This window comes from Entelurus aequoreus, linkage group LG20 (genome assembly GCF_033978785.1).
Source record: "Entelurus aequoreus isolate RoL-2023_Sb linkage group LG20, RoL_Eaeq_v1.1, whole genome shotgun sequence".
Taxonomy (NCBI): domain Eukaryota; kingdom Metazoa; phylum Chordata; class Actinopteri; order Syngnathiformes; family Syngnathidae; genus Entelurus; species Entelurus aequoreus.
This window is the reverse complement of record NC_084750.1, coordinates 915,482-928,426: the sequence shown is the minus strand read 5'-3', so window position 1 is coordinate 928,426 and position 12,945 is coordinate 915,482. Positions and strand designations below refer to the sequence as shown.

The window sequence follows — 12,945 nt, the reverse complement described above, 5'->3', positions numbered from 1 at the left end:
TATATATATATATATATATAATATATATATATATATATATACATACAGTTGTGGTCAAAAGTTTACATACACTTGTTAAGAACACAATGTCATGGCTGTCTTGAGTTTCCAATCATTTCTACAATTCTTATTTTTTTTGTGATTACTTTACACAACATGCCAACTTCACTGGTTTTGGGTTTTGTAGTTGAGAGAACTAAACTCGAAACTACATTTAAAAATCATACAAATAAAAAAATATAAAAAATTACAGCAACATAACATAGAACAAAATACATACATAACAAATAACTACATTTATTGTTCCCAACTTTAGTTGAAGCATACTTTACATATTGCATAAAGGTCTGGGGACATACTTATAAAACAATCACAAAACAATATTCATATTACAAAAAAAGAGTAATAAAGTTTAAAGAATGCATTATCAAGACCCATAATGATTCATAAAGTCAGACATTTCAAAAGTAAATGATCTTGTATAAAACACAACTGCTCAAATGATGTATAAAGTAAATAATAATATGCTTCCAGAAGTGGTCTAGAAGATGTTTCAGATGTGAACCAGTAAACATGATTAAGAGGGCTTTATGTGTACTCAAAAGCAAAGGTATGAACACAAGTAAAACAAATATGTATATCATATACAGTTCATCTATGGAATCATTTACAATTAGAAATTAACATATACAACAATTCATTATTTCAAAATCCTATATTAAAACACTGTTATGAATAAGCATAAAATGTAATTATGAATATTTATATACACATTAAATTTTTATTGTATGTAACGTACATGTTTTGTACTGTTTACTCTCACCTTTTTTAGTCAAATTGCTCTGCTTTTAATTAAAGTACACAATGTTGTATATTATTGCTTGTACTTGACTGAAAAAAACACTAATCTAAAATATATCATCTATTAATGTAAGAAGTATATTAACAAGTATGTGTTACATACACAACAATGATGTCAATCATGTTATATGTGCTGATGTCAGAAAGCCAAAGTTAATAAAAGTCTTGACAGTTGATTTCAAACCCTGCAGCTTCATGTGTTGCTGCTGTTCACACCAGCACACTTGTGTTTCTTACACTGGTACTTATAAGAGAATCTTTCATCACACACACTGCAACTCAACACTTTCTCTCCTGTGTGTGTTCTCATGTGTGCTTTCAAATGTTGACTTTGTACAAAATCTTTACCGCAGATAGAACAGGAAAGTAGTTTTTCTCCAGTGTGTATTCTCATGTGTACTTTTAAATTGTTACTTTGTGCAAAACCTTTACCACAGATTGAACAGATAAAAAGTTTTTCCCCGGTGTGTATTCTCATGTGTACTGTCAAATATTGACGTTTTACAAAATCTTTACCGCAGATTGAACAGTTAAACTGGTTTTCTCCAGTGTGTATTCTCATGTGTTTTTTTAAATACTGTCTTTGGAGAAAATATTTACCACATTCTGAGCAGGAAAAAGATTTTTCTTCAGTGTGTGTTCTCATGTGTATTTTCAAATCACTATTTTGTATAAAACCTTTACCACATTCTGAGCAGAAAAACGTTTTTTCTCCAGTGTGTATTCTTGTGTGTCTAATCATAGCTTGCTTCAGAGAGAATCGTTTACTGCAAACTGAGCATGTGAATGGTTTTTCTCCCGTGTGTATTCTCATGTGTACTTTCAAATTTTGACTTTCTGCAAAACCTTTACTACAGATTGAACAGGTGAAAGGTTTTTCTCCAGTGTGTTTTCTCATGTGTATTTTAAGATCACAACGGTATTTACAAGTTTTGTCACAGTGAGAACATTTAAAGCGTGTGTTGTCAGTGTGACATGTCTTTTCGGCTTTAGAGTCTTCATCATCAGTGTCAGGAGAGTGTGACGTTGTGTCGTCACTATCTGATAGTGGAGCTAAGAGCTTGTCTGCTTGTGATCCTCCACAGTGGTCTCCATCAGCTTCTGTTGTCATGTGTTGAGTTGAGCTGCTGCTTGGAGGCTTCACCTCTCCCTTCTCCTCACTTTCATCTTTGATCTCATCATCTTCACTCTTCACAATCACACCAATCACTGGGAACTCCTTCGACCATTCAAGATGCTTTCCCTCCTCCCGACTGGTGCTCTGTTCCTCCTCTTCCTCTTTAACATGCAGGGTCAGTGGGTACTGTTCTTCCTTTTTAAAGTGGTGGGGATGTGTCACTTCCTTTTTCTCTTTAATGTTGGGGGTTAGTGCGTCAACATCTCTCTTTTTTAAGTGTAAAGTCGGTGGTGCCTTCTCTTCCTCATGATTGTGGTAGATTTGTGGTTCCTCCTGCTCTGTCTTGAAGCTGTCTTCCTGCTGTAGAGGGAGATGATGTTCTTCACAGACGTCTGCAGAACACAAGACAAACACATGCTTTAGAAACGTTGAGCTTTATTCAGTCACATGAGGCATTCAGAACATTTACGTACATGTACTGAGGAAAACCAAATTATTTTATGAACTGGCCTGAAATTTCCGTGGGGGACAAAAATGCCACTCTTTAAAACATTATTCACAATAAAATAAGACCAAGGCGGGTGGACTTTTTAGTATGGACGGGCAATATGGCTCAAAATCTACAAATCCCCAAACCAGTGAAGTTGGCACGTTGTGTAATTCGTAAATAAAAACAGAATACAATGATTTGCAAATCATTTTCAACTTATATTCAATTGAATACACTGCAAAGACATGGTATTTAATGTTCGAACTGAGAAACTTATTTTTTTTTGTGCAAATAATCATTAACTTAAAATTTAATGGCAGCAACACATTGCAAAAAAGTTGGCACAGGGGCATTTTTACCACTGTGTTACATAGCCTTTCCTTTTAACAACACTCAGTAAACGTTTGGGAACTAAGGAGACCAATTTTTGAAGCTTTTCAGGTGGAATTATTTCCCATTCTTTCTTGATGTACAGCTTAAAGTTGTTCAACAGTCCGGGGTCTCTGTTGTGGTATTTTAGGCTTCATATTGCGCCACACATTTTCAATGGAAGACAGGTCTGGACTACAGGCAGGCCAGTCTAGTACCCACACTCTTTTACTGAGAAGCCACACTGTTGTAACACGTGGCTTGGTATTGTCTTGTTGAAATAAGCAGGTGCGTCCATGATAACGTTCTTGGATGGCAACATATGTTGCTCCAAAACCTGTATGTACCTTTCAGCATTAATGGTGCCTTCACAGATGTGTAAGTTACCCATGCCTTGGGCACTAATACTGTCATGACGCGGAGTCAAACCCACGTTTCCTCTGCAGCTGGAGCTGCAGGCACCTCTATTAACCCCTCTGCTGGCAGCACACTCAAACACACCTCTGCTCGCGCTGAGCACAACACGCCCACACAGCAACAAGCCTGCAAACAATCACTCATCAGTACACCTAGACTTGACGAGGGGGAGCGGCATAAAGACCAGCGGATCCAAGGAACCTTTGCCAGAACGTCGCTAACCTTCCAGTAAGCATCACGTCTGGCATTCCTTTCCCAGTGATTTCCTCGTCCTTGTTTTGCTCTATCTCTCAGTGTTTCCCCCTGGTTCATGCCCTTTTGTACTTCCACAGTGACTCTCCTGACCTCCGTGATCGTGCCTTGTCACTCAACACCCATCCGGATTCCTAACTGCCCTCCTCGATCCACGACCTCTCTGCTCGGACCTAGACCACGCTGCCCTGCTCTTGCCCACGACCACTTGCCTGTCCACGAACTGCCTCTTCGCCTTGCCCCCTTGGATAACGACGAAAGATACAACCAACATTTACAGACAACAACCCTTGGTAACATTTACATTATTAATTTTACACATAGTCAACACTCACTCACTTTGAGTAGCATACACACGCCACGTATTCATCAAAGGTTTCAAATAAACCTTGTAAACCGCAGTCCTGCCCTGGTTGTCGCCTCCTTCCCTTCTCTGATACACAACAAATACACCCCCATACCATCATAAATGCTGGCTTTCAAACTTTGCGCCTATAACAATCTGGATGGTTCTTTTCCTCTTTGTTCCAGGGGACACGATGTCCACAGTTTCCAAAAACAATTTGAAATGTGAACTCATCAGACCACAGAACACTTTTACACTTTGCATCAGTCCATCTTAGATGAGCTCGGCCCAGCGAAGCCGGCGGTGTTTCTGAGGGTGTTGTCCTGGGAACAACACCTTCAGGCGGTACTGCATTAAAAACCGACATCAGTGTGTAAAGGATATCACCACATGGGCTCAGGAACACTTCAGAAAAACACTGTCAGTAACTACAGTTTGTCGCTACATCTGTGGTGCAAGTTAAAACTCTACTATGCAAAGCGAAATCCATTTATCAACAACACCCAAAAATGCCGCCGGCTAAAATGAAAGGCCATGTAACACAGTGGTAAAAATGCCCCTCTGCCAACTTTTTTGCAATGTGTTGCTGACATTAAATTTTAAGTTAAAGATTATTTGCAAAAAAAATGTGAACATTAAATATCTTGTCTTTGCAGTACATTCAATTGAATATTAGTTGAAAAGGATTTGCAAATCATTGTAATCTGTTTTTATTTATGAATTACACAACGTGCCAACGGGGGGCAGCACGGTGGGACAGGGGTTAGTACGTGTTAGTACGTGTGCCTCACAATACGAAGGTCCTGGGATCGATCCTGTGCTCGGATCTTTCTGTGTGGAGTTTGCATGTTCTCCCCGTGACTGCGTGGGTTCCCTCCAGGTACTCCGGCTTCCTCCCAACTACAAAGACATGCACCTGGGGATAGGTTGATTGGCAACACTAAATTGGCCCTAGTGTGTGAATGTGAGTGTGAATGTTGTCCATCTGTGTTGGCCCTGCGATGAGGTGGCGACTTGTCCAGGGTGTACCCAGCTTTCCGCCCGAATGCAGCTGAGATAGGCTCCAGCACCCCCTGCGACCCCGTAAGGGACAAGTGGTAGAAAATGGATGGATGGACAACGTGCCAACTTCACTGGTTTTGGGTTTTGTAATATTTACATGATTCCACTTGGTAGTGTCATCAGGAGACATGTAATTAATTTCCAGTTATGCTGATGACACACAGCTATACATTTCCATGTCTCCTGGTGACACAAGACCAAATTATACTCTTTTTAATTGCATTTCAGATATGTCCTGGATGGCAGATATTTGTTTACATCTTAACCAGGACAAGACTGAAGTTTTAGTCATTGGCCCTGAGGAAGAAACACACATCAAAACTACAATCATTATCTTTAACTTCATCACTACAAGTAAAAAATCTGGGCATTGTTTTCGACTCTGATCATAGTTTTATACCACATATAAAACATTTTTTTTATTTATCACTTTAACAATATAGCCAGTTTGCCCAATTCTCTCTCAGGGCCACACGGAGACGCTAATACATGCTTTTATTACAAGTCGTATAGATTATTGTAATGCCCTTCTTTCTGGTCTTCCTAAAAAGGTTATTGCACATTTGCAATTACTCCAAAATTCAGTGGCACGTGTCTTGACGAACACCAGAAGGCGTGCTCACATTACACCAGTTTTAAAATCTCTGCATTGGCTCTCCGTGTGTTTCAGGATCAATTTTAAGGTTATTCTTATGGTTTATAAATGTTTTTTATGGTATTGGGCCTTCTTATCTTTCAGATTTGCTTTTACCCTACCAACCTTCACGTGCCCTGAGATCCTGCGGCACTCATCTCCTAATTATTCCAAAAGTCAGGACACAAAGTCACGGGATGGCATCTTTCCACCATTGGGGCGGTATAGCTTGGTTGGTAGAGTGGCCGTGCCAGCAACTTGAGGCTTCCAGGTTCGATCCCAGCTTCTGCCATCTGAGTCACTGCCGTTGTGTCCTTGGGCAAGACACTTTACCCACCTGCTTCCAGTGCCACCCACACTGGTTTAAATGTAACTTAGATATTGGGTTTCACTATGTAAAGCACTTTGAGTCACTAGAGAAAAGCGCTATATAAATATAATTCACTTCACTTCACATTATGGCCCTCGTCTATGGGACAAGCTTGCCGGAAGACCTCAGGGCTGTGGAGAACGTTCATGTTTTAAGAGCAGGCTTAACACCCTCCTTGTTGATTTGGCTTTTACCTAATATTAATTAATTTTATTGAAGTCATTCGTACTTTACTTTTTACATTATTAGTTATGCAAGATTTTATTTAGTTATATTAGATTATTTTATATTTACTGTATATTATTATTATTATTATTTGTTTTGTCTTCATGTTTCTTACTTGTATTTTATACTTTATCTCTACTCATGGTTCTTACTACTTTACAGGTTTCATTATTTTTACTTTCCAACGTTCCTCAGAGGGAGCCATCTGCTTCAGGGGTTGTCAGCGTTGCTGTGGGGGCGTTTTGTGTCATCGTCCTAGTGGCCGTGGTCAGATGACCTCCTCTTGTAGATGGCTTCTGTGATAGTGTTTACTCACATATCTCCTCTGTACTCAACCATGCATTCATTTGTTCATTTAATTGCATATGTGTGTATATGGGTGTGTATGTGACAGACAGACAGTAATTCTGATTGACTTACTGAAGGAACCAATCACAGATCAATCCATAAGTTATTGTACCTAAATCTGGCCAACCACAGAAAGCTCCATGCAGTATAAACCCATCAAAAGCAACCTATGGCGGGTTTTTGCGTCTTTATTTTTCACACACACTTCAGTGCAGTGTTATCAACTTGGCGACTTTCTGACTAAATCTAGAACATTTCCAACTCCTCTTACTGACTTTCTTTCTCAAAAGCGACAAGCGACAAATCTAGCAACTTTTTTTTGGGATGTTTGGAGACATAAAAGTGCGTAACACTGTAATATCCTCAATGTACAAGCAGTGCTGCTGTAAGCCTTTTCCTCACAGGCGGTCCTGTCTACTGAATGTCTGCTCTTGCACAACTTGTACTGAACACACATTTCCTTGCACTTTTAAGTGCAATGACAATGAAGTCCATTCCATTATAGTCAGAGCAGAGAGGAGACCACACCCACTCTGTGCATAGCTGCCGCTGTTTCTGCCTTGGTTGAGATGTAAATGTTTCGTCACTGTCAGGCTTCAAATAAAAAAAAACTATCGTTCATGTTAATGGACCAGTCGATAGATCTGGTTTGTTTGTGAACATCCCAACCTGTCAGTCTTTTGACCAAATTTGACACTCTAACATTTAACAAATGTATAACAAATAAAAATACAACTAAACTAAAATCTACAGAAGAAAATTAATTTACAATTGTAATTATAATTTTCATTTTTAACTCACACATATTTTCTTTAAGTTTATGGATGGCAATGCCTTAATTGATACTTATACTATTTGCTCATTAATGCAGGCACTGCTTGTTTTGTATGTGTCTATATAAAAAAATAAACATATGACATTCTGACATGATACAATGGATCTTCTTCTCACCATGCAAAGCTTCCATCTGCATCGAATCGTATCGTATCGAATAATATGGAGTTTTAATGTTTTAAAAATATTGTTAGTGAAACGTATCGTAACCCATGTATCGAGATTCATATCAGATCGCCATTTAAGGTACAGACGCACAGCCCTAACTAAAACGTTCAATTTCAGTGTTTTGTACACAGCCTATCCTAGGCAAGGGTCATGTGGATGACCCTTGCCTAGATCATTCTAGCTGTGTCTGCTAATTTGACAGTGACAATCCAACTAATGCATCCTCAACGCAAAGTATTGTCCTTGCTAGCGGCTTACCCAGTTAAACATGTTACACTACACACCGTAGGGAGAAATGGTAACTTCAAGCTACAGCTCTTGGATGTAAACAAAGGTGGGCCAATCGATACATAGAACGACAGTAGCGATATCAAGTATAATGTATAATGTGCAGGTGTTTAAGCATCATTTGACACAAACTTGTCAAGGATTTTCGACCTTTTCATCATCTTTCCCTTTGACCACAATGTTTACAAACGTTGTCCTCCACATGATTTGTTCTACAACTCTGCTTTGCTGTGGGCTTTCCTAATATCCGCTGCGAGCTTAAAGGCCTACTGAAACCCACTACTACCGACCACGCAGTCTGATAGTTTATATATCAATGATGAAATCTTAACATTATAACACATGCCAATACGGCCGGGTTAACTTATAAAGTGACATTTTAAATTTGCCGCTAAACTTCCGGTTCGAAACGCCTCTGAGGATGACGTATGCGCGTGACGTAGCCCGGCGAACACGGGTATGCCTTCCACATTGAAGCCAATACGAAAAAGCTCTGTTTTCATTTCATAATTCCACAGTATTCTGGACATCTGTGTTCGTGAATCTGTTGCAATCATGTTCATTGCATTATGGAGAAGGAAGCTGAGCAAGCAAAGAAGAAAGTTGTCGGTGCGAAATGGACGTATTTTTCGAACGTAGTCAGCAACAACAGTACACAGCCGGCGCTTCTTTGTTTACATTCCCGAAAGATGCAGTCAAGATGGAAGAACTCGGATAACAGAGACTCTAACCAGGAGGACTTTTGACTTCGATACACAGACGCCTGTAGAGAACTGGGACAACACAGACTCTTACCAGGATTACTTTGATTTGGATGACAAAGACGCAGACGTGCTACTGTGAGTATGCAGCTTTGGCTTCTAAACATTTGATCGCTTGACCGTATGTGCGCAACTTTTTTTTGCGTATGTACGTAACTTTTTTAAAATATATAAGCTTTATGAACCTTGGGTTAGGTGAACGGTCTTTTGGGCTGAGTGATTGTGTGTGTTGATCAGGTGTTTGAATTGTATTGGCGTGTTCTATGGAGCTAGGAGCTAGCATAGGAGCTAGGAGCTAGCATAACAAACACGCAGGTGTTTTTATGCAGGATTAATTTGTGGCATATTAAATATAAGCCTGGTTGTGTTGTGGCTAATAGAGTATATGTATGTCTTGTGTTTATTTACTGTTGTAGTCATTCCCAGCTGAATATCAGGTACCGTGAGTATGCAGCCTTGGCTGCTAAACATTTGATAGCTTGACCGTATGTGCGCGTCACGTACGTAACTTTTTAAAAATATATAAGCTTTATGAACCTTGGGTTAGGTGAACGGTCTTTTGGGCTGAGTGATTGTGTGTGTTGATCAGGTGTTTCTATTGTATTGGCGTGTTCTATGGAGCTAGGAGCTAGCAGAGGAGCTAGGAGCTAGCGTAACAAACACGCAGGTGTTTTTATGCAGGATTAATTTGTGGCATATTAAATATAACCCTCGTTGTGTTGTGGCTAATAGAGTATATATATGTCTTGTGTTTATTTACTGTTGTAGTCATTCCCAGCTGAATATCAGGTCACCCCCGGCTCTCACAGCATCTTCCCTATCTGAATAGCTTCAACTCCCCACTAGTCCTTCACTTGCACTTTACTCATCCACAAATCTTTCATCCTCGCTCAAATTAATGGGGAAATTGTCGCTTTCTCGGTCCGAATCTCTCTCACTTCATGCGGCCATCATTGTAAACAATAGGGAACTTTGCGTATATGTTCAACTGACTACGTCACGCTACTTCCGGTAGGGGCAAGCCTTTTTTTTATCAGATACCAAAAGTTGCAATCTTTATCGTCGTTGTTCTATACTAAATCCTTTCAGCAAAAATATGGCAATATCGCGAAATGATCAAGTATGACACATAGAATAGATCTGCTATCCCCGTTTAAATAAAAAAACTTCATTTCAGTAGGCCTTTAACTCTGCTGTAACATACACAGCACCACACACTCGTCCTGCTCCAGAATTTTGACCGGGCTGAACAGATAATTCGTTTATATATTTATTTAAAAAATATATATCATTATATTTTTGGGACATTTCCAGGACCTATTTTAGAAGATTGTGATATAACTTAAGACATCCCAAGGTCTTAAATTGAAAGGATTAGATTTAAGACTTTACGTCTGTGAGCATGAAGTGATGAAGCCTACTTGGATGAGAGGCCAAACGTCTTCTAAGACAAACTGAACAGTCCAGTTGTGATGGATTGAATGCCCTGAGAATAAAATAATATCTGGATGTTGTTCTTACTTGGACTGTGATGAAGCTGTGAGGACTCAGGTGCTTTGTCTTCATGGTCTTCAGTCTTCACAGAGACAACAGTCAGTGGAAACTTGGTGAGATCAGTCTCCTCCTGCCCTAGAGGAAACTCTCCCTCCTGACTGCTCCACACTTCCTCCTCTTCCACTTTGATGTGGGATGGCTCTGCCTCCTCCTCTTTTACACTAGAGGGATGTAAATATTCCTCTTTAATGAGGGGGGGCTGCTGGGCGTCTGTTTGTGTGAATAGGTAAATAAGATTATTAGACAATATAAATTGTTTTTGACTGACACTGTTAACACAATGTGATTATCTGTGTTCTTTGTGTGTTGTGTTAAAAGTGTGTAGCTAAACAACCATTAAAAACACAGGAAAACCTTCCTTTTATCCCAGCCACTAAAATTACTTCTAAATTGGTACAGTGAGTAAAAACAGGCTTGGGAATTTTGTTGGGGTTGGGGACATTCTTAACTTTACACTCACTGGTGTAAACCGTGTAACCATTTTTTTTTGTATACATGTCCGCCTATTATACCTAAACCTTACCTCTAATTTTAACCATAAACTTGTTATGGTAATTTCCTAACCATAAATTAAATATAATGGAAAACAATAAAACAGTAATACCATGTTTTTGTCATTATACAGAATACTTTTCTATATGGTTATTTTGTTGGCTGGGCCAAAAGGAACTCTTACAAAACATGTTTTACTAAGTGGTGTTTTTATGGAGTACGTCCATCAACAATTCCTCTTTAGAGCACAGCTCCCACATTCACTTGGAGACCATCTACGACACGCTGAAGGAAAGTCACTCACCTTTATCTTCTTTTAATAAAACAACTGTTGACTACTTTACTTATTGAAAAATGATTGACAATACATGTTTACTTTCACTTATTGGTGCATGTAGGTCAAAATCAGGAAGTGAAATTAGCCATGAAACTATTAATTATATTACAATGTCAAATATATTTGGTGACTGTGTGAGTTTTGTGTTAACATGTTGATATACATTGTTAGAAACTGAGAGGAACGCCAACCTCTCATGTCTGAAACTGTCTCGTTGTTATGAACAATATAAAAACAAAGCAGTGCATCATCCTCATAAGATAATTAACCTTCCTATAGACAATATATTTAAGAATAGTGTTGATAATCAAATATAAACATGTGAGAGTAAGAAGTAAACAAACCTGTTTGTAAAACAATCTGATGATGTTTCCTATAATAGGCGTCCAGTAGTTGATGTTGTCGCTCCTTCCCCTCGTTTGTTGGACAAAGTTCCTCCTCGTACTCTGCTATCGTTCTTTCGCACATTTTCACACAATCACAACACTTTACACTCACACTTGATCTCTGATAAGCGATGTGTTGATAACTTCGGCGTATTTTTGTTAGCAGCTAACAAGCTAAGCTAACTAGCAAGGTTAGCTCATTTGCCAGCTAAAATAGCACAGGAAGAAGCATCAAAGTGCGCCAGACTAATGTATCCGAATACAAACAACTGTAAACAATGTTTGCTTCACTAAACGTCATGTATGCACTAATTAAAAATACAGAACTATAATGCCAACGTTTAGGCCTTCTTATCAAGCGCCATATTGCTTTTTCCTTGTTCTTCTTCTTCTTCTTTCAGTTTCCAGCAGACCAGTCACGCCAAATCTCCCCTCCCCCCCCCCCCCCCCATTTACTTCCGGGGCTGCGTCCAATAAAGTCACAAAGTTGCCGGGGTCCTTAACCGGCACGCGACTGTCCTGTTTCGCGCCTGTACAAAAAAAACAATAGTCGATTTCTTCTGATTCCAGCAGCTGTTAAAGACGAAGTATCCATCCAGCGACGGGCAGTCAAAGCCGAAGTGCTATCGATAGCTGTCAATGACGTAAGAGGAAACATGACCACGGAAGTAAATGGGGGTGGAGGGTGGGGTGGGGGGTGGGGGGGATTTGTAGGGGAAAGAAATTTGGCGTGACACTGCCCTCCACAGGTTATTCTTCTTCTTTACAGTTTTACGGCAGCGGGCATCCATATGTGTTGCATTACTGCCATCTTCAGTTGTATTTTATAATTACATTAGACTTAGACTTCCTTTTCTTGTCATTCAAATTTGAGCTTTACAGTACAGATAAAAACGAAATTTCGTTGCATTAGCTCGTTGTAGTGCAGGATAGTCTTTCCTCGAGTGAAGTATTATTCAAAATCTTCCATATTATTTTTGGGGAGTTTTATTGTGGAGATGTGGCACAGCGCAAGGATGTTAGGTAAGTTTCTTTAATTTATGGATAATTCGCTGACATCACACTTGAACAAAATTCCAAATGGACCGTTTGGAGGAAGTATGAAGGAAGCCAAGATCCCTTCCATTTTCAGTGTCTGCAAGATTTATCAGGCTCTTCTGCGCCGCATCCACAGGTCCCAGACTCCAGTACCCTCAGTTTTGCCGTCATAGTCAGTCTTTCTATATTATATTCAGGACATTCCATTAAAACAACGTGTTCTACTGTTTCTAATACTCTACATTGTTCACACATTCCTGTAGGGTGTTTCCCAATTAATAACCAAGCCCATGCACTTAGTGCAATTCAGGAAATGGTTGCATCATTAGATCTTAATGATATCTTGTGTTTGTTAAATAAAATACATATACATGGTGCAATGGACAACAGGCAAGTTGATTTTTTTTTAATTCCCCTTTTATTGGTTCCTAGAATAATAAACCGTTGTATATGGTGGCAGTTTGATATCAGATCATAGTCTGGTTACATCAATGAGCAACAATATTCCAGGGGACGTGGTTACTGCAAAATCATCGTATTATCGCTTTTTAATGACGATTCTTTCCTTGACATTACCAGAAGATTTATCAAAGAAT

At 39.3% G+C, this 12,945-nt stretch overlaps 1 protein-coding gene across 2 annotated transcripts; it reads right to left on the bottom strand.

The window, feature by feature from the left end:
* Positions 1–164: 164 nt before the first annotated feature.
* Positions 165–11,731, bottom strand: LOC133635806 (zinc finger protein OZF-like). 2 transcript variants are annotated; one of them, XM_062029113.1, is made up of 3 exons: positions 11,270–11,731; positions 10,064–10,306; positions 165–2,370 (listed from the first exon to the last, which is right to left on the bottom strand). In XM_062029113.1, exons 1-3 carry the CDS (start codon positions 11,391–11,393, stop codon positions 1,055–1,057), a joined length of 1,683 nt encoding a protein of 560 aa, XP_061885097.1. In that variant the 5' UTR covers positions 11,394–11,731; the 3' UTR covers positions 165–1,054. The 2 variants fall into 2 exon arrangements, with proteins under 2 accessions (XP_061885097.1, XP_061885098.1); XM_062029114.1 differs by lacking the exon at positions 10,064–10,306.
* Positions 11,732–12,945: the final 1,214 nt, after the last annotated feature.